The 25,791-nt window shown below is 37.7% G+C and overlaps 1 protein-coding gene across 5 annotated transcripts in view; it reads right to left on the reverse strand.

Annotated features, from left to right (window-relative positions):
* Positions 1 to 25,791, reverse strand: part of LOC136866296 (mitochondrial glutathione transporter SLC25A40) — a 246,149-nt gene that overhangs the window by 141,111 nt on the left and 79,247 nt on the right. For all 5 annotated transcript variants that reach the window (XM_067143127.2, XM_067143129.2, XM_067143128.2 and 2 more), the window contains exon 5: positions 5,098 to 5,195. In XM_067143127.2, coding sequence (XP_066999228.1) covers positions 5,098 to 5,195 — 98 coding nt within the window. The remainder of the gene's footprint in view (positions 1 to 5,097; positions 5,196 to 25,791) is intronic.

Here is a 25,791-nt window from a genome sequence, read left to right on the forward strand (position 1 = left end):
ATAAAAGGAAAATCCTAAGAACATAAAAACTGGAACCAAGAAATATTAAAATAAACTTAAATTACTTGGAATCTGTGGATGACTTGGCATTACTAGCTTTTAATATTCAAGAAGCTAGAATTCAAATAACAAGTCTAGAAAAATAGCACAAAAAACAGGACTCCAAATATTATTTGTAAAAACCTGAGATAATTGTAGCGATCCACTAGTAATAAACCACATAACAGTAAATAACAGAAAAATAAATACCTAGGAGAAATTATAACATACAACTTGGATGAGAAACCTGCAAGGCAAGAAAGAACTAATAAAATGACCAAAGCACAAAAATGTCCGCCTCCATAGCGTAACGGTTAGTGTTATTAGCTGCCGTCCTTGGGGGCCCGGGTTCCATTCCCGGTACTGCCAGAAATGTAAGAACAGCAGGAGGGCTGCTATGTGGTTGAAATGGTACATGCAGCTTACCTCCATTCGGGGTGTGCTTGAAAAGAGCAGCACCATCTCAGGATGAGGACACGAGTTTACTTTTTAATTTAGCTCAAAAATTAATATGATCTACATACAATAAAAAACTACATACAATAAAAAATGTCTGTCAATCAAAACAAAATTAAAACATTACAAGACAGTTCTTCAACCAGAGGTGACATACAGAAGTGAAACTCTTTTTAATGTCACTCAGAGAAACAGAATTGACAAAATCCTAAAAGCATAGAGAACAGCAAGGATATCCATAAATATAAAATACCAAAAAGACGGACAATGGTGGATAGTGCCAAAGTGGTGTACACAGAACTAGAGCCCATCATAGATACTATATGGAAGGAGAGAATCTTTTTTTTTTTTTTTTTTTTTTTGTCACATTGACACCGGAAACCAGATTACCAAGAAAAAATATAGAGAAACTCTGGTATATGAAGCAACAAGCAGAATGGATTAAGGAAATTGAGAGAAGATATGGAAGAACTAGAAATAACTGGACAATTTGCAAAACAAAACAGAAAATTTAAAGAAACTGAAAAACAAACAAATTTGATTTAAACCAAAAACAGACAAACGAAATACAATGAAAAGGGTATTTAAAGATGAGGAACAACAGAAAAGATCAGAACGAATGAAAAGCTACTGGGCAATTCGGAAAGAAAACCTATCGAAGAAGATGACCAGAAAATGATGGACTGAAGTGGCCCAATGAGGCTGTAAAAAAAAAAAAAAGAAATAATTGTACCGTAATTCTACCGGCAGAATGACCCAAAGGGGTGCGGGCCAAGGATCTGGACTAACAAATGTAAGAACCAACCCAGAGGCTACAATGCTCAAGACAATAGGTTTAACAACTTGGCTAGAACATTTATTTTACAAATTAATAACAATGAACAGGTTTGGAAGCGCTTGAGAATTAACATGTTTAAGTAGAGGGTTTTGACCCGTTTCCATCATTCACCTGTAAGGGGGGGACCAGCCCCATATAAAACAGCAATATAATTCTCTCCTCCTACAAGAGGACTAACATCAACGTAAACTATTTGGCTTGGTACCACATAATATTCGAACAATAACACTACTGGCCTGATATCTAGTTCACAAATTTTCTCAAATAAATTATACATCATGTAAAAGTCATATAAAGTTGACAACCCATTAAGGTACAATTCCAAGTGAAACACATCGCTTCTCAAACTGAACGGCCAGAACATTCTGGCACTTTACACTTCATTCCCGTGAGCCAATTCTTTAGCTCCTACCGTGACTACAAGCCAAAACATCAATAACGAAGGCTCAAATGCCCACCAATAGCTAATGATAGCTTTAAAACAAGACACTGAATTTAAAAAAGGTTACACTTAGTTTCAAAGTATGTTTTAACAAGCTTGCTGATATTAGCACACAAACCAAATATGACAGATACATGGCTTTACATTACCATTTCTTAGTCCCTCCCATCATCCTAGCAACTTCTGAAAACCAGAATATCTTACCTACCATGCCTCCCTACGGTCTTTCGTTCGACGAAAGACAAGTGATCTGCTCAAAATGAAGTAGCTGAGTGTCCACAGCCCGGCGAGGCAAGGCAGCCTCGGTGGGAGGGGAATGACCCAAGGTATACATCAGCGCGCCACCTCTCTCGGAGAATCGGAAGAGGGGGCGCGCAAGCGCGCGGGACATGAAAGAAAGAACCAAAGATGGAAGGAAAGGGCAAGAGGGAAAGGATGCCCCAGGACGGAAAATTTCCTTACCCTGGATCCATAAGTTAGGAACAGGGAGAGAACACCCTTATTATAACACACCGATGGGTGTGATGCAAAGAAGCAAGCATAATTAAATAGATACCAACAAGCTAAATAGCACAGCAATATACACCAAGTTTTTTTGGGGCGGGGGATAAAATTCACGGCTCAATAATAATAAATTTGTTTATCAGCAGACAGTTACATTTTTCATGAATATCTGCAAAATATTACACTGTGCACTTCTTGGATTTAAAAAAATTCTCTGTGTACCCTGGTTGGTAGTAATAAAATTACTGTTGTTTAAAAACTCATGGTAGTAATGTCTCAAAGATGTCAGAAACAGAATGAACATTTAAAACATAGACACAACACTGAAAAGGACTTGTACCTATCCAGTAAAGATTAAAAAACTAAAACTACTTTTCACCTAATTACTAGATTTTGAATTCACTCTCCACAAAGACAGAAAATCACAGGCAGAAATAAATCATACCTAAATCACAGAAATCACCTAACTTTGGTATTCTGGTTCTTTCATGGAGTGTACTATGTGCATAGCTATGGAATCAGAAGCATAGGAATCCAATTCTGTAATGTTATTGTTTTTACGTCCCAGTAAGTACTTCTGATGGTTTTCGGAGATGCCAAGGTACCAGAAATTTGTCCTGCAGGAGTTCTTTTATGTGCCAGTAAATCTATCAAGCACCTTTAAATACCACCAGATTGAGCCAGGATTGAACCTGCCAAGTTGGGGTCAGAAGGCCAGTGCCTCAACAGTTTGAGCCACTCAGCCTGGCAGGAATTCAATTCAATTCAATTCCCGGCCAACATAAATACAAAATTAATTAGTCAGTAAAAATAAATAATCTAAATTTTTGGTGAATTCATATGCTACATTTCCTTAAAAAAAAAAATAACCTCACCAAATTCCTTGATCTCAACCTGCAATCTTGGATTGTTCATGAAATGTTACAGTAATTAGGCCTAACAAGTGAATGACTGTCAACAATATCCTATTTCTGGATTCAGTAAATGGGTATACATGCTCACAAACTCTTTATTGTGAATAGTTTTTTTTTTTTTTTTTTTTTTTTAAACAGAAAATGAAATCAAATCTTGCCATCTCATTGTCATAGTTCAAGGGAAACCACAACAAACTGAATGAAAATATTTTCATCTCTTATGGTAAAAAAAAAAAAAAAAAAAAAAAAAAAAAAAAAAAAAAAAAAGATATGCCTGAAAAAAAGTAAAATAAAATATCACCACAGAATTAAAACCTAAGCATTCAGTTACAATCACTGCTATTCAAAATATCACATAGCTGTTCTGTACTTCTTTTAAATACCACATTATAGCTTGTATTACCATTGGTTTTATCACCTGTATTCACCTTTATAAATTTGTCTCCAACCATTTCCTCTGTTTATTTGGCTTTCTCCTTACTTTACACTTTCTACACCTAGAAGGAAAATCTCTGGTCCCTCAATGAATCTGATGACCACCTTCCTAATGAAGCTAGGAAGTAAAAACAAGCTCAGAGAAGATTTTGGTTTTCATTCAACTTGAGCAGCACATTTTCCCTCTTCATAGCTTTGTAACCCTACGTTGTTGAAGAATGTGTTACAAATGTCCTTTTTGGCCTTCCACAAGGGCCCTTGCCTGGTATTTTACCTTCAGTCATTTCAGTCATCAAACAGCATGATGAAGCCTATCCATATGAGATGTCGCTTCCTAATCTAACTCGGCAGCTGCCTCCTCTTTGAACAGTACCTAAAGTACCTCATCATTAACCATTTTCCTTGTCGAACTTGCCGTCCAACATATTAGGTAGTTTTTGAGATAAGTCCATCTTTTTTTCAATTCTAAGCAATGTTTCACTTATCAAAATACAATTATGTCAAGTAAGACATGTTTCATCCCTTAATCCATGGGCAGATGTGATGCTATTATCATAAATACACTTAAAGTAAAACTAACTGTATATTAAAAATCTTTGTCTCCCTAAAATATGGGTAAAATATGTTGACATCTGAACAAGTGAGTTGTTACATTTGTATGTACAGCTGATTGGACTGGAGGAGCCCCTCTCAAAAATTGCAGTGAAGAAAGTTCTTGAAGAATTGAACTGGTAGAAAGAAGGTTAGAAGGACTTGTAATAGATGTGTAATGTAGAATCATTTTTATTGTATGCAGGAGGAGTAATCTAAAAATAAATAAAAATGGAAAAAATACGCAAAATGCCAAGAAAGAAACGATGTGTGAGTAGTGGTAGTGGTGGGAACTGCAGTTCACACCATGTTTAATATACCTTTATGTTTTCAATAAAGGATATCTCATAATATTAATTTATTATGGCAGGTATATAATGAAAAATTTAATGGCATATCTTCAGAAACTTGTTTAACACATACTAAACTTTGCGAATATGTACATCGTTACAAGATATTAGAATCATTCCGTATTGACGGTTTTCACTTTACAAAGATGAAAAATGAGAGTATTGAAAAATGAGAGTATACTCTCATTTTTCACCTTTGTAAAGTATGTACATCGTGATACTGAAATAAAAAGTGAAATTGTTCATTAACCCTGCTGATGAAACAAAGTTAGTGTGGAAAGCACTCTCATTTGTTGAAATAGAAAACAAGGTTAACTGAAAGATAATTAGAAAATGTGGGGTAGTACTTATAAAATGAACGTTCAATTCTTCCAACAAATATAATAAATATTATGCAACTTAAGCATTAGGTGAAGATAAAAGAAAGAAATAAACAAACAAATAAGCAAACAAAGAAACAAACAAACAAATGCATTTTCAAACAAGTTACTTATGCCTGAAGGCTATTTACAATCAGTTTAAACTTACCGATCCAGAAATTGCACCAGCAAGGAATGCAAAACCAAATGAGGGTGTTCCAGAAGAAAATTGGCTTTTTAATGTTTCATAATTCAACCAATATATGCCTGGAATAAAAAGAAGGCAATATAATGTTAATATGACAATACTGTAAGTAAAATATAACAATTTACAACAGCCACTGAAAGCATCATTAATGTGTCAAGTTTTGATGGTCTGGTTAAAGTCCCGTTGACTTAACTCCTTGACCTAAGACAGTGTGCAAAAATGAATGAATAATGCGTAAACTGTTCGAATAACAAACAAAGGGAGCATGTATATATATATGATTTAGAACTAATCATGAACACCTCCCCATGGTGTTGCTCGAGTCACATCCATAATATTTTATCATGTACAATGCCATTTCAAGCACAGTTTTTTCAAGCTGACTGTAACTAAATATCACATACATGGTTGAAGAATGGGTATTATAGCTAAAATCTTAATTTTTATATTATCTTTCTGTCTCAAACCATACTGTACCGAGAGGTACACCTCAACGCCGCACATTCAAATCTAGCGCCTAAATGAACTCCTCTATTGGTAAAACAATGAAACTGAAACGACACCAACTTGGAACTTTAATCAGAAAAGGTCACCACTAAAATATTGAGTAATTTTGTTATTGTACTGTTTCCTAACCTGAGTGAATTTCTACTTGTTTTGTTTGACATTCATCAAGAAGTTTGGACGCTCTTCCACAGAGGACACCACTAAAAACTATGTTCATGCACCCTGGTGCTAGGTATAAGAAGTTATAATTTAAAGAAGTTTTGTATTTCTAGGTTTTTGTAACTGAATGATATTCATTTATTTTTGGGTTGGCAATATTTCCTTTTTATTTCTGCCAGTTTTGAATCTAGCCAATCCCAAATTTCGGTAATTAATTTTCAACCTATCACAGTCTTCTTCTTCTTCTTCTTCTTCTTCTTCGATTTTTAGTGTAACTTTTAAATTGACCAATAAAATTGAGAGGGTGTGGCTGATTTATTCATGAAAGATCTCAAACCTTCCCTGAGGGTTTATAAACTGCAGCTTTGCACGTCTCTTGGCCACTTGATCGTCATCTTATTGAGTGTGTGTGTAAAAGCTACCTCCACAGTTTAACCCTAGCGAAAGGTCGGAATCTTTAACAATGTAACCAACTTTTCTAAAATGTAAATCTTCTTTTGGCTAATGTAAAAACTTTGTAAACTCTTTAGCTGTAAATCGGGGATAGAGAGTGAATTACCCTCTCGAGCTCGCCTTCATTTTGGTTTGAGGTGACTAAGTTTATAGCTGTTTTTCATTCTGTAATGTGGTAAATTACTTTATATGAGTCACCTCAGTAGTTTGGGAATAGCCCCTGTTTCACCGGCCTAGTGCCCTTTAGGTTTTAAAGTTTTCACTATCTTGGAGCACTGTACGCCTCCATTTAGTTTGTGTTTCAGGCCATTTACTTAACCTGTTTTTTCCGCAAAGGCCCTATAGGTTGGATACGAGTTACCCCTGTTTGAATTTGTAAGTTGGGCCATGGAAGGCCAAAGAGTGTAAGATTTTTTTGGTGTTGCCTTGAGTAGGCTTGAGAAACTGAGAGCACGTTAGTTCTTTTTCAAGTGTTGTAAAGAGTGCCTCTGGGAGGCTTGATATAGTATTTAGGGAGCAACTGCTCCAAGAATTAGGGGTTTTCTGCCCTTCATTGAATAATACCTCTTCCTTATGTAACATTGTAAAGCGAGGGGCTTGAAGCCCAGATTTTGTAAAAGTCACTAAAGTTTGAATTTTCTTGTCCTGTTTAAAATTTGTCATTGTACCCGACGTTTCATCGTTATGAAAATTTGTTAAGTTTGAAGCTCTGAAAATATAACCTTCAGTTTAAGTTTTAATTTAATTCTTGACATTGTAGTTACACCCATTCACCCCAGCACCTTCTTTAACCTCTTTCTGCTCCACAGGCATCCCCGTAACACATACTATGGGATATTAATGGAACGTCTAAACAATAACGAGATTCCCAAGGAATATATCTATAGCAACCTCATGTAACATTCCTAAATTATGCTGTAAACTTCCTTTGGATCCCCCATCTTGAAGTAAAGTATACTGTAGTTCCTGTTTCTCACAGCTATTTTCCTTTTCTTTTCCATAACAGGATTCGTCAGGCATAGAGCTCACTGCTCTCTCCCTCTCTCTCTCTCTCTTATTCCTAGCATTTACCCCAAATTATGGAGTCTGCTGTTTTGCCACATCTCCTCCATTTCGTCCTATTGCATGTCGACGTAGACATTGTCAGTCCACCGCTTTAAAGGTCTTCCACAAGGTCGTATTCCTCCTGGGTCAACTTAGAGAGCTGTTTCAGCAAATGAGCCATCCTGCCTTCTCATAACATGACTGTACCAGCGCAGACGTGCTTCCCTCACTTTCTCCACAATTGGAGCAACGCCAAGCCTTTGTCAAACAATTTCATTTCTTATGTGGTCACATCGAGTCAGTCCAAGAGTCCATCGAAGCACCTTAATTTCCATTGTATGAAGAGTCTGATCATGCTGCTTTTTTTTTTTTTTTTTTTTTTTTTGTCATTGGTTGACATTCTGCCCTGTAAATAGCTGCTGGGCGTACCACTGTCTTGTAAATTTTTGCCTTTAGAGGGTGAGGCATCTAAGTGGCATCACAGTTCGAAGTGACAACTACTGACCCTAGGTTTAAAATGCATGGTTATCTGCAAGTCTTTATTATTGATCCTTATGGTCTCACTAGTTTGGGAGCCACATTCTAGGTATTCAGTTTTCTGGGTGTTGTGGCGTAGAGCATTCTCAGCTAATTTGTCACTCCAAGTTTGTGTCTGGCGTTAGAGTCCAAGGCATGTTTGTTGGGTAAGTACCACATCATCGCATAAAGAAGGGTCTGTATGTCAGCCGTTGCTGTATCCAAGCAGAGGATAAATAATAATGGTGATAGAGCTGAGCCCTGATGTACACCCACGGTGATATCAAAAGGCGGGGAGATTCTAGCTAGAGCTCACTGCTATTGGTGGCAAAATGGTACCCCACCATGTTGTACCTAAGAAGGTAGATGGGTCCTGTTTTTTCTATCCCCTATCTTACTTAATCTACGGCACTGACTCGCTGGCACCTTAGGTGCGGGTTAGTGTCCTACAGCACATTTGCAACAATTGACAACAGTTTCAAGTGTTTACTATGATGCTGTGTGGAAACATGTACTATACTGAGAGTCAACTCAAGACCTTAGCGGTCCCTTTGACGTTAGTCAGACTTCTGATCGGTGAAAAGGCTTCCGCAGTGCCAAATAGTTCCCTAGGTTAGTTTACTTGTCCTTGAAGTCAGGAGCTTCTTTCAGTTTGATTAGCTATTCTGGTGAACTGACTTGACGAATTAAAAATGTTTGCCCTGTATAAATATGGAAAATATATCACAGGTTGTATGTTATTCGGGTTCGTTACCAACTATTATATTTCATACGTAGATGGCTATGAATAGTTAGGGTCAGTCAGGGTAAATATGAGACATTTTCTACAACTCTGTTCATAAATTATAAACTACAACAATGACAGTTATACAAATAATCATACTAAGTTGTGACTGGTGTTACAAAAAAACACTGGAAACAACAAATTACTATATATTCATTAACTTTTGAAAAATAAATATAAATGTCTGTCTCATTTTTAACCTGCAAAAGAGGGAATTATGAGACAACCCAGGGGAAAATTGAGACAATATTGTAGCAGACTGTAAAATCATGTTGGATAGTTAATAGGGTAATTGTGAGACAGCTTGGGGTCAAAGGAAGACAGGAAAAAATCTGGGTGTAATAGTTTACAACACTTTCCTCAGTTTTATTATAGGAACAAAATGGCCATGTTTTGATACCACCAAATTTAGGCTTGAGATACATTTTTATACTTATTTCTGACAAAAATTACTTGGTATAGATTGTTGACATTATACCATCTAATTAAATGGTACTTGAGCTTTATGTCTGAATTTATGTTTCATTTTAATTATACTAAATAAATACATAGTGCCCATTGTAAACAGAATAGTGAAAAAATGAGACATATCACTTGGTTAAAACTGGCTTGACAGAAATTGTAGGAGTTCTAGTTTTTTTTCAAAAACATCAGCTGTTCCTGGGAATGCAAATGTAATGCCTCCACCTTTCCCTGTTATTATTGGAGCAGGCAATTTCCCTAGTAATTTTAACTTTTCCACAGCAGATACATCATTTTCATTAAGCCTGAACACAGTTTTATTATTTTCCACACAATTGAGACACGTAATTTGCATGTCTCCACCTTCCAGAACTTTCTGAACAGTGGCAACATATTTATATTGAAAAGAATGTAGCTTTCCAGAACTTTCAAAAAGTACAAGTACAATGCCATGGTCATTTCCACAGCATCTTTGTCGAGCAGATCAACTTCATCAAGACTGTCACCGCTACCTTACTAATCTTCATCTTCGCTTGTAGCTGAGTCAGAAGAATGAACTTCTGCTCTTGTCTTAGATGGAGGTTTAACTATTGGAACTGTTGCCTTTTGAATACCTGTACCCTTTCTATCCTTCTTATGAAGTGGTTTCTGCTAATCCCTCACAAGCTGGGAATACTCTTCAGATGTTATCACCTTTGCTGTTGGGTCCACTCTTCTTCGCTTCAGCATGGTTTTGTCAGTGTGTTTGATTTTTGAAAGTTCTCAAAAGAATTTTCAGGAAGTGTATCAGGAAAGGAGTCTGTAGGAATGACAAACATAAGTATTTAGGTACAGAAACAAGTGTACCAACTGTCTCATTTTCCCCCTAAAAGTGTCTCACTTTTACCCTAATGATGTCTCATATTTACCCCCTTTTTTTAAAAATGAATTTTCTTCTCAAATCAAAAACTTAAAATTGTGTTTTCAAGCTGAAAAAGAAGATTCTCCCTTACACTACCAAATAAAACCAGAAACACTTTCCTGGATATTCGGGTTGAACCAGAGTAACAAAATACAAAGTTCAATGCATGAAAGTTTTTTTGGTTAGAAAAAACACCACTCAGGAAAAACTTGTCTACTACTAGATATATAGTTCAGACACTTTCCAATTATTTTACCATAATGGATATAAGACTAATATATAATATCTAGTTCAGACACTTTCCAATTATTTTACCATAATGGATATAAGACTAATATATAATATCATTCATGCAAAGTGTTGAGATTATTAATCAGAGCAGAAAAAACTGAGTGTCTCACTTTTTCCCCCCTTTTTTTTTGTCTGTCTCATAATTACCCTGACTGACCCTATTGTTCTCAGAGGTGTATGTAGCAAAATAATAATTGTTTAATATGATATTGATATCTTATTGCACTATGTACTTAGTAAGCTTTGTTCGAGTTCAATCCATTGCTGATAAGTTCGCATAATATGTGCGACAATGAAGATGGGTCCAAGAAAACTGTTGGCAATACTGGCTGCAACAGCATGTTTAGTATTCATAATGGCTGCCAGCTGTGAGCAAGACGTGTGTGATGCTGTGACGCTTGAGTCCCCTGTGAAATACTTTAAAACTAACAAAAGTGGAGAAAAATTAAGTAGGAAATCTAAACCAAATTGTTTTAAATGTTTACAGTAGCCTATGAGATGAGAATCCGCTGTAGACTGTGGAAGACGTGGTGAAGAACACCGCGCAACTGACCGGCATTTCTGAGTAGTGTTTACGCTGCTCGCGTGGCATTTAAACTCCACGGAAAATCCAAGTCTCCAGCGAAAGGTCGCTGTGTCAGCTCAGCACTCGCCGTAAATAAACAGGAAGGACTTTAACACGGTATGGGAATAGGATCCTTGGCGTATTCGTTAATAATAATAATTTGTACTTTGCTTTATATTCGTAACCGCCCTCTACCTACAGAAATGTTGTCATGAGGGGTCATGAGTTCCGTTTTTACCTTCCGAATGACGAGACTACAATATTTACAACATTCCTGGAAACAGCTGAGACTTTGTTGGATGGTGAGAAGACAGTACATCGGCTTTCAAACTGCCTTTTAACTTGAATTTCTGTACATAATATTTCAAAACAGAGTAATACTGCTAAGGAACTAAAAGAATGCAAGCTGATAGTCTGGGATGTGTGTACAAGGGACGAAATGAAGTGTTGGACAGGACTTGCCAGGATACTTGGAGTTGTAAACATACGATGGGTGGGGCTGGGGACTTCCGGCAGACACTATATGTCGAGCCATTAGACACACATGCTGATGAGGTAAAAGCCTGTCTCAATTCACCCTACCTGTGGCCTAAAGTCCTAGCGAGTCAATATGAGAGTCCATCTCAAAGGCAATTTGAAGTTTCAACTTACTTACTGAAATTGGCGATGGAGGGTCAAAGGAAGAAGACGGCGAAGTCCATAATTCCAGTAAATCTCTGTGATGTAGTAAAAGTTTTGAAAAACCCTGGTTTGACCGATTCACACATTAAAGACCTGAATTGGTTTAAGGAGAAAGCTATTCTCACGCCTAAGAATGACACTGCAACAAGCATCAATGGTTCCTTATTAGCAAACTTCCTCCTAAGATGGTGAATGGACTGATGACCTAGATTTTAGGCCCCTTTAAACAACAACCATCATCATCATCAAGATGGTGAGAAAGTCTGTAAACTGCGTATTGGAGATAGAGGATGCGGTCCATTACCCAGTGGAGTTTCTCCACATTTTAAATCCACCAGGTCTTCCACCTCACAATCTGTCCGTAAGCTGGAGAACCTATAATTCAGATATGGAATTTGATAATTCCTAAGCCTTATAATGGCACTAGTCTGCAAGTGAAGTCTTTACACAGTAACGTGATCAAAGCAACCATCTTCACAGGATATAGTGCGGGAGAAACAGTTTTCATCCCCCGCATTCCTTTGATTCCATCCAACTACCACTTCCTATTCAAACAACTGCATTTCCCTGCTAAACTATGCTTTGCAATAACAATGAACCTAGCTCAGGAACAGCCTTTAAAAACTGCTGGTGCAGATTTAAACAATTGCTTTTATATTTCCATGGCCAGACAGATGTAGCCTATTCACATGTTATCATCATCATCATCACCATCACCATCATTTCTCATTGTCCAGTTTTAGCCAGGTAGGGGCAAATATGGTTTCTCTCCACTTTCTTTGGTCTTTCCACCACTCCTACTCCAACACTGTGTCCCAGTCCAGGTTTCTTTCTCTAATACTGCATTGGATTGTGGTCATCTACTGTCTCTCCTTCCTTGGATTTGCGTTTCCATCACCTTTTTTGGCATTCTTTCATCACTCATTCGCTTTATGTGCCCAAACTATCTTAATCAGTTCTTCTCTATTCTATAATTAATTTTTTCCATTCCAATTTCTTCCCGGATTTTCTCATTCCTTATTTTGTCTCTTCTACTCTTCTGTATCATACTCCTCAAGAACTTCATTTCGACTGCCTGTATTCGACTCTCATCCTTCTTTGTCATTGTCCAAGTTTCTGCTCCGTAAGTTGTTATGGGTACATAATACACCTTCTACAGTTTCCTTTGCTTCCACTGGCACATATTTGTCCCATAACATGTTTCTTACATTATGATAGAAACTGCTTCCAGCTTGAATCCTCTTTCTAATTTCAGCATCTATTCGAGCATTCTCCATTAATTCACTACCCAGGTATTTGAATGTCTCCACTACTTCCAGGGGCTTGTCTGCAACTCTAATCTGACCTTTCCCTTCTTTCTCCCCTCTAGTCATAATAGGAGTTTTACTCTTTTCTATACTTAGTTTCAATCCACATTCTTCGATCTTCCCATTCACCACATCCAACTGTTCTTCAACATTCATGTCCTCTTCTCCTCAAATCACAATATAATCTGCAATTAACAACATGTTCATTTCTCTTCCTCCATATGCTATTTTTGCTGCTCTCATGATGTCATTCATTACTACTGTAAACAGGACTGGTGATAGAACACTTCCCTGTTTCACCCTACTAGTGATTCTGAACCAATTTGTCCTGCCAACTGTGTTTGCACACAACTACAACATTCCTTGTACATTGCCATGATCATTTTTATTAATCCCTGTCCTATTCTTTTTTGCACCAGACTGTCCCAAACTTTAGTGCTGAGGACACTGTCATATGCCTTTTCAATGTGAATGAATGTCATCACATATCATTCCCCTACTCCCATTGCTTTTCCATTAATTGTCTCATAATGAAAATGGGCTCTACTGTTGACCTTCCACTTTAGAAACCAAACTGATTTTCCTGTATCTGATTTTCAACCTTATCCTACTTTCCAGTATCCTCTCCATTATCTTAGCAACATGGGATATCAGAGTAATTCCCCTGTAGTTCTTTAATACTTTCTAATCACCTTTCTTGAAAATTGGGATGATTATTCCTTTTTGCCAATCCTCAGGGACTTCCTTACTCTCCCAGACAATCCTGAGAACTTGATACGTCCACTGCATAGTCTGTTCACATGTAAGCTCTCTTAACAGCCTTGTGATTCTGCAGCCATAGGCGTGAATGAAAAATGCAGTTTACAAGGTAGTTTTATTAAACAACCTAACTTTAACATCAACCTTGGACAACATAATTCGAAAGGCAGTAGAATTCAGCCAAGGGAGCCTGCTAAAGTCGAGTGTGACCGAAAGTAAGCAAGGAGTCCTGCCATTTTATTGAAAACAACACACCTTGATTGTGACTGGCAGGTAGGCAAGGGGGCCTGCATTATGATGAAAATTCTCCAACCCAGACTTTACATGAGGAAAGGTGTAGGCAACCTCCCCGTGATGTTTCTCGCATCACACTAAGAGCAAAGCAATCTAGTGAAATCTTACTCACAATATGATTTTACCTAGAATTCTGTATATAATGTAGAATTCCATAGCAAAACACGTGTACATGAACTAGTGTCTTATAAAATTCAGCGACTACCTAATGGTAGCTGATTTACAATAAAGATGCTATTGGCTTTACATCCTACTAAACTACCTTTATGGTTTTCGAAGGCTAATTTATAATATATATCATTCAGATTATTATGAAGCAATAATTGCATAATGATGAAAAAATCTGCAGAAAACCTCTCATGCCCCTGCTTTGTTCAGAGCTGTTTTTCATTACGTCATGTTCAATGGTAATGGTTACAATGATGTACAGATTCATAGAGCCCTACATCCCAGAGGGACAACTAAGCCAAGCTCACAGAAAGAAGAAGGGAACTGCCTACCTGCCTTACATTCACAATATCACAGACAGAATTGCCAACGTCCTCCGCAAGCACAATATAAAAACCGTATTTGGCACCGTCACTAAAACTGCTCACAGTTTAGGAAAAAGCAAAGACAAATTGTCCCCACTATTACACCCTGGAGTGTACAAAACTCCTTGTACTGCAGCAAGGTATACATTGGCCAAACATGCCGGTCCATTGAGACTTGCATCAAGGAACACCAAAGAAATATCCATCTCAACCAGCCAGACAGGTCAGCAATAGCTGAACACGCCCTATCGTCGGGTCATGATGTTGTGTTCCAAGATGTTCGAGCCCTTACCCACACTAAATACAAAGGTCTAGGATTGTACGGCTAGCTGTGGAAATATGTAAAAATCCTAACAATTTGAACAGGACACTGCTGATTAAGCAATACATGGTTGTCATCTGTTATGATTGTAAAATATGTTGATTTGTTTTGGTGAAGTATGTTGTGGTTGTAAAATATGTTCATTTGTTTTGGTAGAGTATGTTATAGTTGTAAAATATGTTCATTTGTTTTGGTAAAATATGTTTATTTGTCTGACTAAATGGACTGTGGGAAAAGAAGTACTGGCCTAAAATCGTTTAATACTGTAAAATTTGTATGTGAAGATATTTGGGTTGTTTAATTACTCCGCTAATTCTCCAAATTTATTTGGGTATTGTGAAGAATTTTATTATGCAGATAACGGTAAACATCTGAATTTAAGGTAAGAACTTTTGTGGCAGGGTGTAGCTGCATATGTGTGTGCTGGTAAGATGATTCTAGCGATTTCCTGTTGCATCAGAAAGGATATTTCTGGAAGCTTTGTGGTCATCAGTTTTCCCTGGGCCCTCATTGGCCAAAATAAAACCCCTTCCTATTCGCGAATGTAAGAAATGCGGGTGCGCTAATTGGTTATTTCTCGATTTCACCACTTCCGGCCACTGGCCACTTGGCCAGAGCTAAGCTTGTTCCCACTGTCTTTTTGGTTGGACCAGCGAAGGGAGAAGTTGTCTCCTCCACCTGATAGGTCTCCCGGCCCTCCGAGGTAAGCACTATTCAGTTCACGTTTTGGGTTTTTAACTTTCAAATGTAGTTTCTCAATTTAAATTTTCCTTTACCCTCCGGAGTTTACCCGGGATTTCTTCCATTCGCCAATTTTAATTTCACATGACTTAGTCTTCAAGGCTAGTCATACTAATTTTGTTTTGGAGGCATTTCCCTTTTCCTCTTGGCGTGATTAATTGTGTTGTAATTATGCAAACATTTAATTTCCCTTTTCTTGGTTTTAATTGTATAAAATACGTAAATTTTAAGTTTCCCTCGGGTTTGCCTCTAGTAGTGCTGTTTCGTCTTAGCATACTCTCGTTCAGGATAAGCTCCTTATTCGGAAGTGTTTTAGAAAAGGTTGCTTCCTGAGCGAGCTCTGGGTTAAGATTTTAATTATTTTCATCTTTTCTTTCCTTCTTTATGTCTTAACATGTAGGTGTGGTTTGTGAGTATGTGTTCCTTCTTTTAAACATATTTGGTTAAAATATTTCTAATTTTTTCTGTATGTTATTTTAAACTCACCGCCATGAAGCTTGTATTTTTGGTACGATGGCTCTCTCTAAATTTGCTGTGTTAACCTTAACTTGCACCACTGATGGCCCCGTTTGTAATGTTATTTTCTAATTGTTATCATTTCAGTAAATGTAGTACTTAAATAGAATCACCGCTAATTTCGTTTTCTCAGTAACACAATACCTTCTCACGGCCCGAGTAGGGTCCCAACCGCTTCCAATCTCCATTCCTTTAGTTGTCATGTTGGCTATCCTGGTAGTTATATTCTGATGTTTTCCTGTACTTGTCATGCGTGAGTGTTTGATTTTATTTGATCTGGTCTGAAAATTATTATTCCTCTTTATAACATTTATTATTATGTTTAAAATTTCAATGCTGTGTAATCCCAGAAGGATCACACCATCCATTAAAGATTTTTTTCTCGCTATTTTGCTTTACGTTGCACTGACACAGATAGGTCTTATGGCAACGATGGGACAGGAAAGGCCTAGGAATGGGAAAAAAGTGGTCATGGCCTTAATTACGGCACTGCCCCACCATTTGCCTGGTGTGAAAATGGGAAACCATGGAAAACCATCTTCAGGGCTGCCGACAGTGGGGTTCGAACCCACTATCTCCCGGACCATTAAAGATTCATGTAGGAAGTTCTTTTCCCTGTTCTATATTGTTATTTCATTTTGGTGTTTTCCAAATGTGTATGTTCATCATCACCAGATGGTTCATTCCCAGTATGTGTTATGTGTTAATGTCATACTTTCATAATCAGTGTACAAAGGTTATGCTCCCCGCCAACTCTCACACCGTCTCACATTATTATCATCCTCTGGTTTTCTCCACATACTTTCTTTCCATTCTTCAGCTCTGTTCTCCACATACTTTCTTTCCATTCTTCAGCTCTGTTCTATTCAATCCTGGTGTCTTATTGCATTTTATTTTATTAGTTTCTATTTGAGGCGTCTAGTATCAAAACCGGCCAAGTCACTCAAGTCATATTTTTCAATATGGACGAAAAACCTGTAGAGACAAAGCAATGATGGTCAGAAAATATTTTTTTTCACAGTTATATCCTTGATGGTTTAATATTTAAGTTCCGCTGTTTTGAGAAATCTAACTCATAATTAAAGCATCTTTTTTGTTAATTTAAATTTTGACTTGGCCGTTTTTGTTACAATTTTGTACAATTTCACACAGTATGAAAGTAAATCTTTCAGTTCACCACTCGGAACAATATCCACGTTACAGCACACAGTAATGACAAAAAAAGAGCACACCGGAAATATGATTGCTTTGGCGCCAATGACGGTAAGAAGCCCGCGAATACGTAGATCAGTGTTGCAAACGAACAAAAAACAAAATATTATGACTTCAAAGAATATACATTACAAGGAACGATTTTTCCTACTGATATTATCACATTGTTGCTTAATGTAACAACACAAGATTCCAGACAATAATGCTGCATCATGAAGATTGTCGCTCGTTCCTTGACTTGGCTGGTTTTGAATTCACTGGCTGCATGACTTGGCCGATTCTGTTGCACGACTGAGAATTCAATGCTCTATAACATGGAGACATGGACGATTTTAAAGCATATTCTTGTTTCACCTGATAGTGCTATACTTCTACTTCAAATTGATAACCTTAACTCATTTTCGTAAATTTTGTGACTTGGCCGGTTTTGATACTAGACGCCTCATTTATTTCTTCTACCACTTCGTCCCTGATTCGTCTGATGTCCTCTCTGTTACTCCTCATGCACACACGGTGTGATAGAACATCTTAATTGGAGCTTAATGTTATTATCAGCTCCCACTTGGAGCGCTGTGCTAGCATACACTGAGCTACCTGGTAATGAATGAGCATACCACGAGCTTATCAAAGGCAATAGCAGCAATCTCGGATTCTAGCTGGTTATCACTACGAATCACACTTTCCAGGTATCGAAAAGATGTCACCTCCTCAACAGTAAAATATTCTGAAATTCAAACCCTCATTATTGTAGAAGACTGAACAGTCAAGATTTTCTACTGAAGATGCGGAGCAAAGCTCTCTGCGAAATATAAAGAGTTTCACCTTGTTTTCTTGACACAGCATTAGCCCAAAACATGTGTACAAGTATGGGCCATGAAAGCATCAATGTTAAAATGTTTATATCTTTTTCATATAGGCCTCTGAGGCATACAAAAGAATAGGCAAGATTACTGGCTTATAAACAGCCAACCAGGTCTTTAGATGTAAATCAGTGATTTCCAAACTCGTTGGTTAAGCTTACCAAAGGCAATAGTAGTAATCTCAGTTTCTAGCTGGTTATCACTGCGAATCATATTTTCCAGGTATCGAAAAGATGTTGCCTCTTCAAGGTGCTTTCTAGCTAGCTGTAGAGGAGTGTCGTTTACAGATGCACCTCTAGCAGGTTGCTTCAATACAATACAATACAATGGTCTTAGACACCCCACCAAGCCAAATTTATGACACAAAATATCTAGTTCGTCAAGATACTGTTGTAAATTTTCCATTGTATCGGCCATGAAGCATATGTTGCCGGCATAGAGAATCGGAGGACTTTTTTTTTTTTTTTGTCAGACCTGACATTCAAAACAATCTCATCATTATAGTTTTGAAGTGAATCATTCATCAGAGTTGCAAAGTATAATACAAAGAATGTAGGGGCATAACACATTCCTGCCACTAGTAAATTGGAACTGGTCTGTGAAGCTGCTATCATGGTGAACTCGGGACTTCATGACATCATGGAACTGGTGCACGATGTACACAATCTGCCCTGGGCATCCAACTTTTTCAAGACTCAACCACAGCACAGTCCATAGTAATTGATCAAATGCCTTCTCCAAATCAACAAAGCAAACAGAGGTCACAGTGTTATTCAAGACTTTTCTCGTATAGCTGCTTGACAACAAATATACCATCAACAGTGCCTCAATTTGGATGGAAACCACATTGACTTTCAGGTAAGATTTGTTCTGTAAGCGAACAGAAACACTGGTTAATGAAGTGCAACAAGATTTTGCCAGCTACAAGTAACAGTGACATGCCACTGTATGACCCACAATCGGAACAATCTCCTTTTCCTTTATAATTTGCATATAGTGGCATTTTTCCTATCTTGAGGTACCATTCCTGTCTCTCACACATGCAAAAATTAGGTTACATTGCCTGTTGGTAATATAAGACCACCAAATTTAAATATTTCTGCAGGAAGACTATCCGAGCCAGGTGTTTTGCCATTTTTCGTACCATACTTGTCAACTTTCCAAATGAACTATCAACAAAATCCCCGTACATCAAAATACGTGGGAATCCAATGCATCAAAAAGCAGTAAAATACGACAAAATTCATGTATTATTTTCACTTCAGATAATTATGAGTTCAACAGCATTAATATAAAACACTACATGCAACCAATGACATTATAAGGAACAAAATATTTCACCTCAGTTAAACTAACACAAATATCCTTAAAATGCATCAATGAAATCTACTTACACAATGCAATTTGTCTGGACACACAACGAATTAAAACTTTGAAGTAAAGAGTATGTTGCTGCACGTAATAATGCACCCAAGTTATTTACACCATCTCACATCAAAATCAAAATCAAAATCTCTTTATTTGCAAATGAGGTGTCTACCTCGGTGGCAAATGGTACACTAAAATACATTATTGTCAAGCACTAAATTTTAAATTAACAGGAGACGAAGAAAATTTTCCTAGAATACAATATTATACAATTTACGCTAATAATTTTTTCTATTAAACACACACATCATCCTTAATAAATTTATATTGTTTACAAAATTCTACTTATAATATCTTACAAACATAGTCAACTCATATACAGTACGGTATGTGAAATTACTTCTAATAATACTATACAACTGGTATAAGATTAAAATTAACATTGAATTTATTTACATATTTATATTTTACCCATTTTGGAACCTAAGTAGCATAACGACCTGCTGCGTCTTAACCAGAGCCCCTTTTGCCACCACTTTTCAGAGTTCCTGAAGGGCCTTCACAGCTACCGTAGCGGTCCCAGGGCCCTCGATGTCCCCACTGTACTTCACCCCTACAGGCAGTCCCCTACTTGGGCTGTCCAAACACCTTAGACCAGGGGATGGAATTAATTTAATCACACACATTTATTATTTACAATATCCTGCACTGGTCGAATGCCCTCTAACATTTAATTTATTATCTCTGTTGTTGTTTATTCTCTTCTTGAATATCTGTACAGATTTTGGAAAAGGATCAAACACTACCCCTGGTAAACTGTTCCACTCCTTCACGCCCTTCCCAATGAAAGAAAATTTACCCCAATCGCTTCTGCTAAAATTCCTTCTAATTTTGTACTTGTGGTCAATTAGAGTTAGAAATGGCTGTGGAAGTAAGGAGAAATTGAAGGAACTTACTAGAAAATTGAATCTAGCAAAGAAGGCAGCGAAGGATAACATGATGGCAAGGATAATTGGCAGTCATACAAATTTTAGTGAAAAATGGAAGGGTATGTATAGGTATTTTAAGGCAGAAACAGGTTCCAAGAAGGACATTCCAGGAATAATTAATGAACAAGGGGAGTGTGTATGTGAGGATCTTCAAAAGGCAGAAGTATTCAGTCAGCAGTATGTAAAGATTGTTGGTTACAAGGATAATGTCGAGATAGAGGAAGAGATTAAGGCCAAAGAAGTAATAAAATTTACATATGATAACAATGACATTTACAATAAGATACAAAAGTTGAAAACTAGAAAAGCGGCTGGAATTGATCAGATTTCTGGGGATATACTAAAGACAATGGGTTGGGATATAGTACCATATCTGAAGTACTTATTTGATTATTGTTTGGCCGAAGGAGCTATACCAGATGAATGGAGAGTTGCTATAGTAGCCCCTGTGTATAAAGGAAAGGGTGATAGACATAAAGCTGAAAATTACAGGCCAGTAAGTTTGACATGCATTGTATGTAAGCTTTGGGAAGGCATTCTTTCTGATTATATTAGACATGTTTGTGAAATTAATAACTGGTTCGATAGAAGGCAATTCGGTTTTAGGAAAGGTTATTCCACTGAAGCTCAACTTGTAGGATTCCAGCAAGATATAGCAGATATCTTGGATTCTGGAGGTCAAATGGACTGTATCGCGACTGACATGTCTAAAGCATTTGATAGGGTGGATCATGGGAGACTACTGGCAAAAATGAGTGCAATTGGACTAGACAAAAGAGTGACTGAATGGGTTGCTATATTTCTAGAAAATAGATCTCAGAGAGTTAGAGTAGGTGAAGCTTTGTCTGACCCTGTAATAGTCGAGAGGGGAGTTCCTCACGGCAGTGTTATCAGACCTTTATGTTTTCTTATATATATAAATGATATGAGTAAAGGAGTGGAATCGGAGGTAAGGCTTTCTGCGGATGATGTTATTCTCTATAGAGTGATAAATAAGTTACAAGATTGTGAGCAACTGCAGCGTGACCTCGAAAATATTGTGAGATGGACAGCAGGCAATGGTATGTTGATAAACGGGGCTAAAAGTCAGGTTGTGAGTTTCACAAATAGGAAAAGTCCTCTCAGTTTTAATTACTGCGTTGATGGGGTGAAAGTTCCTTTTGGGGATCATTGTAAGTATCTAGGTGTTAATATAAGGAAAGATCTTCACTGGGGTAATCACATAAATGGGATTGTAAATAAAGGGTACCGATCTCTGCTCATGGTTATGAGGGTGTTTAGGGGTTGTAGTAAGGATGTAAAGGAGAGTGCATATAAGTCTCTGGTAAGACCCCAACTAGAGTATGGTTCCAGTGTATGGGACACTCACCAGGATTACCTGATTCAAGAACTGGAAAAAATCCAAAGAAAAGCAGCTCGATTTGTTCTGGGTGATTTCTGACAAAAGAGTAGCGTTACAAAAATGTTGCAATGTTTGGGTTGGGAAGAATTGAGAGAAAGAAGAAGAGCTGCTCGACTAAGTGGTATGTTCCGAGCTGTCAGCGGAGAGATGGCGTGGAATGACATTAGTAGACGAATAAGTTTGAATGGCGTCTATAAAAGTAGGAAAGATCACAATATGAAGATAAAGTTGGAATTCAAGAGGACAAACTGGGGCAAATATTCATTTATAGGAAGGGGAGTTAGGGATTGGAATAACTTACCAAGGGAGATGTTCAATAAATTTCCAATTTCTTTGAAATCATTTCGGAAAAGGCTAGGAAAGCAACAGATAGGGAATCTGCCACCTGGGCGACTGCCCTAAATGCAGATCAGTATTGATTGATTGATATATGCACCCAAGTTACTTATATTACTTGCACCATCAAATCCACATCTTCATTCTGATTTAACAGCTAAAGTTGTGGCTTGCTTTGTTTTCTTCAGAAAGTCAATAGAATACATGTTTTATAACATGCTTCAGAACTTCTGGTCTTCAAAATGGAAATGGCTTCCAGAGTTCCACCGGACATAGATGAACTGAACTGTGACCTGTTCTTAATCAAGCTAAAAATTTGTTCACACTCTGCATTACTATGTGATATGGTAAGAACAGACAGAATCTAGGGATCCTGTCATATTTATCATGTCCATCAGCTCCACAGATATTCAACAACTGTGCCCATTTTGAATCATTTGTAGCTTGGTTACTTACAACACTAGATAAGTCATCTATCTGAAGAGCCGCAAACTGGCTTTGGACTTCATTCACAGCATCATTTCTTGTTTTATTTTATCTTTTACACAAAATAACAGGAAACTTCTCCAAAAAAAAAAATTAACAGAAGACTACTGTGCTTCTTCAGTGGCATCAATTTTAACAACCTGTACATGTTTTAGCACATTGTTTTTAAAAGGAAACTTGTTAATCATGTCACAGGCTGCACAGAAATAGTTTCTGACTGATGAGAAAAACAGAGATTTGTCTTCATCTTGTACCACCTTAACCAAGTTTGAGGTTTGAATGCCATTTACCAGTTCATCATCATCCTTCTCATTCTGGACTGGGTGATACAGGACATCAAGCAATGCAGACCGTTTAACTACACTTGGCTTGACAAACTTGGTGAGCATCTGTTTCAATAGATCCATCATTAATTCAAACAGTACATAGATATGTAGGGAAGCACTCTGAAGGACAGTACTGATCTTCTGAAATGTAAAAAAGTGCAAAATGTCCTGTTTATTTCAGAGGAAAGAAACATAAACAGCTTTTCTTCAAGAGATGTAGTGGGATTCAAGTTTCTGAGAATAGGTGAGTCACGTTCGGAAGAACATGCCATTCGTTTGGCAAAGATGAGGAGGAGGAGGTTGAATCACACACTCTCTTCATTTGTTTGTCATCAGATCTATTGTGAGAACAGTAAAAAATAAAATTAAAAAAATATGGTTGAAATATTTGGAGCACACACTACCACCTCATCCTTAAAAAATGAAAGAAGTGGATCCCACTGATCTAATACTGTCTAAACACCAGGGATAACCATCTTGTGCAGACATGCTTCAACAACCTCTTTGTTTCTTTTCCATACGTACTTTGAAATTTCTGAAGACGTTCTTTTCTTTTGGCACTCTTCTCCAAGTAATAGAAAATATCAACAAGAATTTTATCAATTCTAACTGTTAAAGTTGCAGCAGCTTTTTCAGCAGCTAAATTAATTAGATGGGAGCTGCAATCAATACCAAAAATATCCTGATGAGCTTCTTTCAAAACTGCTACAACTCCATTTTTCTGTCCAATCATAACAGGAGCATTGTCAGAACAGAATGGCAGACAGTTCTTAACTGGCACGTTATTTTATTACAACTGTGACAATAGCAGTTTTCCTATGTTGCACCCTGTTGAATCCCCTTCCAATGCTGGTACCAATAAAACAGGGCTTATAATACTTTCTCGAGCAACATTATAAAAAGTCACTATGGGATACAACTTGGAATCGATATCATTGCTTCCATCTGTCAACAAAGAAAATGGACTATTCTGTAAACAAGTAACAATGTCCTGTATTGCAGTGCGCACCATTTCGTTTAGGACACGCGCTGTTTTTGAGCGACCACAACCATACTGTAACATGTTGGCGGGATAGATAAAGAAATAAATGAGTACAGAACCTGGCAGCGTCCTATTTCTAGGATTTATTAACTAAACACTACAATTACAGATTTACACACACACACACACACGATAGCCGAGCTTACAACTTACACAAGTACACGGTTACACACTTACACGGTTTGCGCTCTCTCTCTTAGTTTCTCCTGTTCTCACGCTACACAGTTCTACATTCACACACAAGGTTCCCCATAGCACGGCTACACGTTCTCTCCTTCACTGTCAGTCCGCACTGTAGCATGCTAGTTCGATAATAACGGCAATTCACACAGGTTGGGATAGTATCCGCTGTTCACTCAATCCGGCGAACTCCGTTCGCAGTCTGCACACGGTGTCACCCAGTGTTCCCTTTGCGCTGCTCTGAACGCCCAAGGTTCTTCTCAGCAGCCGCCCCCCCCAGGGACTCACACACACGACGTCAGTGAAACAGGAACGAGTCCTCGGCTCCAACAGGCAGATACTCCATGAGGCTGCACTCTCCCAGGCCATCGCTGACTGCACTCCAGCGAACTCAATCTCGCTCTCACTCACTCACTAACTCCAGGCAGGTCGTTCCTTTCTTATATACCTGTGCTGGCCCTTCTAGAATTGGTCGGATGCTCGATGGATCCAGGAACCTCGTGAGATGGAACACTCCAGATTAATAGTCGAGTAATTTCTGTCGTCCCATGCAGCACGACCACGGATAGAAGGGAGAAGGGCTGGCCCAGCGCTTAAGTGTTGCTCGCGATTGGCGCGGTCGAGCGTAAGGGGGGTGGGGCGATGGATGACGAGCTCGGCCCGTAGCAAGTTGGCATGGCAGACGCTATAACCATTACAATGCTTTCTGCGATTTCCAACGTAGGAAACATCTTTCTGAACAAACCTCCTGCATGATCAGCTGCACTCAATGGAATGTTGTATTCCACTAAAAAGAAAAAGTAAACAAACACTCGGTCTTTATTACATTGTAAACATTATCTCCAGCTTTGGCAAAAAAAAAAAAAACCTGTTAATTTTCTGATTTTCTTCCTTAGATTTCAAATTACCAAGATGTTTTAACACACTTTACATGATTAATCAGTTCATTTTTGCCGGCATGTGCTATGTTAATATCACAAGAGCATATGGTACAAAACGCTGATTTGTCACCTTTTCTCGATTTCAGTATACATAGGAAACTCAAAGCATAGGGATCCCTAAACACCAGATGATGTTTTTTCATAGATTTAATCATGATTACTGATAAACAACAATCATAAGACAAGATAAGCAATGAACACAATTCATGTTACTCCACAACTACGTAACCTCAGCTTCGCAATAAGTGGCAATATATATGAAGCACATTAGCGACGAACATAATTCACATGTTTTTTTTCGTAACTATAACATAACCTATGCTTTTTAATTGATGGTGAAGGAGAAACAAACTGTTTTTTATTCAGGATAGTAAATTATGTTATAGAATGAATCAATGCAAAGAACAAGCGTACGGTTATCCAAGAGCCAGTCTCTACAAATAGATATCAATCGACAGGGATTCAGGATGCATCCCATATTCCCAGTCGAAGACTGTAACGGTCAGGATGAATATAAATCAGAACGATGTATCGAATATTCGCCGGTCACACAGCGTGTATTGGCGGCATGTGGAAGCTTGTTCTGGGATGAATTTTAAGAAGAGGACCTTGGAACGTAAAATTGTAAAATATTATAGTTCATCCAAAAATGTAAAACACACTGTCTTTCCATAAATT

This window comes from Anabrus simplex, chromosome 3 (genome assembly GCF_040414725.1).
Source record: "Anabrus simplex isolate iqAnaSimp1 chromosome 3, ASM4041472v1, whole genome shotgun sequence".
Lineage (NCBI taxonomy): Eukaryota > Metazoa > Arthropoda > Insecta > Orthoptera > Tettigoniidae > Anabrus > Anabrus simplex.